This window comes from Dreissena polymorpha, chromosome 9 (genome assembly GCF_020536995.1).
Source record: "Dreissena polymorpha isolate Duluth1 chromosome 9, UMN_Dpol_1.0, whole genome shotgun sequence".
In the NCBI taxonomy this organism is placed as follows: domain Eukaryota; kingdom Metazoa; phylum Mollusca; class Bivalvia; order Myida; family Dreissenidae; genus Dreissena; species Dreissena polymorpha.
The window spans coordinates 100,559,623-100,565,622 of record NC_068363.1 but is presented as its reverse complement, the minus strand read 5'-3'; the positions used below and the strand labels follow the sequence as shown (position 1 = coordinate 100,565,622).

The window sequence follows — 6,000 nt, the reverse complement described above, 5'->3', positions numbered from 1 at the left end:
GTTTTTCTTTGTTTCATTTTGAAGTCATTTAACTGTCAAATTTATTTCATTACACGACATATACGTATATACATGCAGTCTTTTTTCAATAACTCCACATATTGGACATTTAAGAAAAAGGCACTCACTTTGTACAACACTATGACTTAATACCTATATCTATTTTCTCGAGTGATAATATTGTAACTACGTTTTTTGTCTTACCTAGGCGACGATAAGGAAGTGCTTGATATTATTTTCTTATAAATTTAGGCTACATATGTTTTTGTTTTTTTTATAAACATATGCATGCAGGTTCAATGTGTGATGAAATTTTGCGAATTCTAAAGTGTTATTCTATATATAAAAAAATCGTTGTTTTATTGTAATGTTGGCGTATTTTTCTTTTGTATTTTTTATGTAAGAGTTTCGTAGATATGTATATATGCCTAGTTGTTCAAATATTATTTTGCCTTATGTCGTCCAATTTCGATTCTATTCTCTGCGTCAATATTGACTTAAATGTATTTCTGTGAAATTAAGCTATTTTTATAATGCTATATTCTGTTGATGGAATTCATTTACGACCAAATCTTATGACATGCAATATTCGCATATCAGGATATTCTTGGCCGGAATTAACCCTCTAAAGCAAACATACCTGTGTTAATTGTTAACAGTTTAATATCTAAAATGTGTATGCTTAATATTTAACAGGATTTTCTGATCAGAGTACTTAGTTTTAACATATTATTTTAAGGTCTGGTGTTCCAACGTGAACAATTCTTTTTTTATGGACTTCATATTGGTTTATAACTTATACATACACACACCATTAAAATGTTATGACAATATGTTAATATTTACTTTAATGTGATTTCGCAAATTTTCATGTTGTATCGAAGTTGGTGAACGATGACACTTATGTGTCTAATGTTTCACGATACAAATACAAGTATTTATTTATAAATCGAGTAATTTAATTCACAAAATTACTAACTTATTTGTATGGTGTATTTTGAATGTGTTATGACATAAATAATATAGACGTTTTTAATTGCAACATTTTTACGTAATTCTTAATTAAGGAATAATTGAACGTGAAACAAATGTGTTTAGTTATTGTTTGACGATGTTCATTGAACAGATTTAAAAAAATACTTTTCAATCAAATCTATTTAGTACTTTTCATATGAAAAGTTCAACTCCCGATTTGGATGCTTTGATATGTAGATATTTAAAATCCATATTCCAAATTATAATTGTAATATGCGGTTGTCAGCACGTAGGAATAATGGACCTCTGTTCGTTAAAGGCTTTCATGATCACGATACCACTTGTATATTTCAGTTTGTTCCAGTTTTTCAAGTTACTAGAGAGTTTTTATTGCGTCCGAATTGTATGTTAAATGAAATCATTTTGTACAGATCAAAATATACATGCACATTCAAAGTTGCATAGGTAATATAATAAGTATGCCGTTTTATTTAATTTTAAGCACCGATATGTTCTGTCTATATACACAAATAGTATTCATTATTAATTTAAAACAATCTTTTCTAAACAAAGATATTCATGTTTGCTATGACGACATTTTAAAATTGTTTCTTTTTAACGCATTCAAAAGGAAAAAATAGAATTATTGTCAATATGTTTGTAAATTTATTTAACACATATTCCTTCCAAACATAGAGAATTCTTTAATTTAATACATGTTTTTTCTTCAATTTATGTCGATGTATAAATCACGATAAGCATGTACTGTTTAATCGACAATAACATTATTTTTCTATTATATTATGCTCTTATCTTTGTATATTTATTTATTTATTTATTTATTTATTTATTTATTTATTTATCTTTGTTTACAAAGGAAAACATGTGAGCGCGAATTTCGCGAATAGTTAAAACTACTTTTTCGTGTTGAGTCGGCAACTTAATTGACTCTTCGGTAAACATTCACCCAGCAATAAAATAAATTGAAATTTAATACAGATTTATGTGAATGAAATGGAGATTTCTCCCGCATTTAATGAATTTAATTTTAGTGTGGCTCTTAAGGCCCATATATCAATGTTTGGCATGTTCGCAGCAGACATTACCAGGGTAGTCTGAACAGTTTTATTGATATTGCATAATGGCTGGCGGTGTCTGTTTCTCGAAAGCAATACATTATTATGATCGTGATGATAGATATGTTATTACCAGTCTGTAAATATAAAAAATAAACAAAATATTTTGTGGTTTTCTGTAACCAAGCTTTATTTGTTTGACATTGTATAATAATTAAAGCAAAATTATGATTCAATTCAAAGGCACATTTTAATAACGCTACATGTATGAAAATGGGTCAAATATAAAAGCAAGGTGCACGAATAAATAGTAACGTGTAGTTACTGGTGACAGTCTGAAAAAACGTTCGATTGGCCAATATTTATTTAATATGTTGGCACCTGAAATTAAAATAACAATAATATGCACATGGTTATCAAATATTGGTATAATCGATTCAGAAAATAATTTCGGTATCACCACTTGGCCGATATATAACTCTAAAGCAATAATTTCTTGTAGAATTCATAATTTATCTGATTATAATTATTTACTACACACATTAACGGATATGAATGTAAAATGTTTATACCCAGAAAGCTTTGTATATGTGATACGTGTTTTAAATGCTAGCCCTCTAATCTATAACAAAATCCATGTTTCTAGTCATGCGCCTTTTCACATTAATTTGTTACAAATGAGCGCTTATAACGGTTGTTATTTTTACATTATCTTAATTAAATAAGATTCCCAATACAGTCATTCTTCATACAAGAAACCGGACGATACTGATATGATAAATATATATCTTTCTGTTGAATAATAGTCAAAACATTATAAAGATATTACATTCATTAAAACATTTTCACACGCTATACGCTGTTTAATGTGTCAAAATATCGTATTTTTCTGGGTTATCTGTGAAACAAAAAAGTATATTATATATAGTTATATATAACATAACAATTCTAGTGTTATATTTTTCTTGTCAAATAACATTTTTCAAACAATAAAAAGCTATATGCATATATTAAAGGTTATACATAAATTTAACCTGACTTAATTTAAAAAAACATTAAATATGCAAATCACGCGAAATAAAGTCTGTACTAGTCGTAAGATATAGACCATATGAATTTATATAATAATCATACAAATACCAGATTCATTGATTCAATCTCGGTATGGATTTATCTTTCGGAATTCGTGGTGTTTAGCCTCAAAGCGGTGTTCGGACCGGTCCTTCATATTCGCGGATATAAATTGGTAGTTACTGATATTAAAATGCCAATGAAAAACGCTTTAAAATACCTCCGATCTGAACATTACACATGCACGGAATGTATTTTTGTTCATAGAACAATTTGCATATAAAAAAATAAAGGAAAACAACATTTAAAAGCCATTATGTGTTCATATCCGCACTTTTCAGTCATATCCGCGGATATGAGTCATATACGCACTTTAGTCGTACCCAATGAAACTTCCGTAAAAAAAATATCATATAATTATCAGAATCATCCATTTTTCCTCAAGTTAACACGAAACCTACCATATATGTTAACGAAAACTCATTTTAATCCATCATAGAAGTGGGTCACTGTCCGCCATTTTGGTTTCTACTGTTTACTTCTATTACCGGTGATGACATAGTTTTCACTCGGACAAATAACATTTTCAGAAAATCACAATTTACTGAACTAAACTTCCGTACTGTCGAATATATGCAAACAATATATCAAAGTTTAAAACATGTTGTGATCAATTTTCAAACAATAAATGACATATAATATGAATGATGTAACAGGGTTTAAACATTCATTTCATTCCAGTATGTTGCTGTTTTTGTCAATGCGTCGAAAAATGACTATATAAGGAAATCTATTCATACTAGTATTTTCTTTAAACATTGGCGGTTCTTTTAAAGATATATGATTCAATTATTATTTAAGAATATTATAGTACAGATATATCTCAGATAAACATACCAAATGTATTTGATTCATGTGAATTCTGTAGTTCATAAACTCATTAAATGTTGCTTAAGTGTTTAATTTATGCACTGTCACAACATGAATATTTAATTCAATAACAAAGTCACATAGGATAAGTTAATTATCATCACCGGTTCTTAATGATAATATATCATTTTATATAAACGATCGTTGACATCGATGCATACGAGATGCTCATTTTGTCATCTGCCATTATATCAATACAAACGTTCAAAAAGTCATAAAATGTGTATTCCTTAGTATCATTCCTATAGTACACCCTTAGTACCATTCCTATAGTAAAATTCCATTTGCAGAAAGTGGAGAGTAAATTGCAATGAGATCTGTATTGCGCATACGGGGAAAGAATTGTGTGGAATTTGAAAATGAGTGTTACACCAGTTGGAAAGTTTTATACACTTATTATTTGTTGGCTTTTTACTGGACACTTCCATTATTAGACTTTAAAATGGTGAAAAACAAAACAAAAGCATCATGGGATAGAGGTTTTAAGAAAATGACAATTACTAATGACCATCGCAAACTTGACAATCAGCTTGACGATTAGTTTGAATAGCATCTCTCCGCCATTACTATAATCACCATAAACAACAACAACATCATCATCATCATCATCATAAACGGGATTGGTATTATACGTGTTTCCACTAATTTTCTATTTCATTATAAACAGGTGCATTCCTCATCCCGATTGTTATATTCAATGTTCTGGGTGCAATGCCTATCGTATATCTAGAGATGATAATGGGACAGTACTCGCAGAGTGGAGCCGTGTCCGTGTGGAGAGTCTGTCCTATCTTTAAAGGTATAAAACACTTAATTGTTTAGGCGTATTGACCTGTATACCCTGTTGCTTTTACATTACACACATTCATTGCTAGTTTTACATTAAACCAATGTAACGATTATGAACGCATGTCTGCCAAATGTTTGGATATAGTGCATGGCCATTTTGAACGATGCCAACTGCACAAAACCATTGAAAGTGTCCACTGTTTCATCGCAACTTTTATTTGTATGTCATGTTGCTTAATGAAGCGCTATAACAATCGTTACTAAGTGTTATAAGAGGCCTTCTTTCGTTCCCACACTCTAGGTGTCGGGTACGGTACCGTGATAGCCACGTTCCTTTTTTCCATCTACTACGCCGTCATCATTTGCTGGATGCTGTTGTACTTCGTCTATTCCCTCTTCCCGAAGCTCCCCTGGGCGTCGTGCGACAACGAGTGGAATATCCGGGAGACGTGCATCGTTGACCGCGAACGTTACGTCAGTGCTTACGACGTTAGCGCCGACATTTTCCACCATGTTTAATAATGCGACGTTCAGTTATGATGTGGAATTGGAGAAGAGCGAAACAGCGGCTGAACAGTTCTTTAAGTAAGTTGTTGAAACAAATAGTAATTGTAATCTAGCATAACGTGATTGAAATGTGAATGAACGCAATAGAATACTTCGTTATCTCATTAGCGTGTTTAAATGCAGTGATGTCTTCATCACGTGATTAAATTTACCGTATCTCTTAAAAAGTTATCATATACACCATACCTAACCAAATATGGGTAAATACCATTGTAAGTCGACGAATGTAGGTTAAGTGACCTCGATTGTCGCATATATATTATGACTTTATGCTCACGTTTCCTACAGAGAAAGTGATTGAATTATAACATATATCACAGAATATGTTTGAATGTTAGTAGAAAGCACATACCGTGATTTAATTGTAGCCATATCTTACAGAAAAAGTGATTGAAGGTTTCCGAATATTAGAACGATGATTTCGTGTAACCGTATTTCACAGAAGAGGTGATTGAATGTTATAGTTCCTTACAGAACGGGATTGAATGTTATAGTTCTAGTTCCTACAGAACGGGATTGAATGTTACCCACGCAATGAACCAAGCATTCTTCTTCCTATTGATACAAACTGTAATGTACCGGTAACAGTAAG

The 6,000-nt window shown here is 30.9% G+C and overlaps 1 protein-coding gene across 20 annotated transcripts in view; it reads left to right on the top strand.

The window, feature by feature from the left end:
• The window catches only part of LOC127845053 (sodium- and chloride-dependent glycine transporter 1-like), a 177,689-nt gene that overhangs the window by 114,370 nt on the left and 57,319 nt on the right, over nt 1-6,000 (top strand). The window contains exon 1 of one of the 20 annotated variants that reach the window (XM_052375691.1): nt 5,304-5,426. The exons of the other annotated variants lie outside the window; for them this stretch is intronic. Coding sequence (XP_052231651.1) covers nt 5,353-5,426 — 74 coding nt within the window. The 5' untranslated portion in view covers nt 5,304-5,352. Of the gene's footprint in view, nt 1-5,303; nt 5,427-6,000 lie in introns of those variants that run through there. 20 annotated transcript variants of the gene reach the window in all.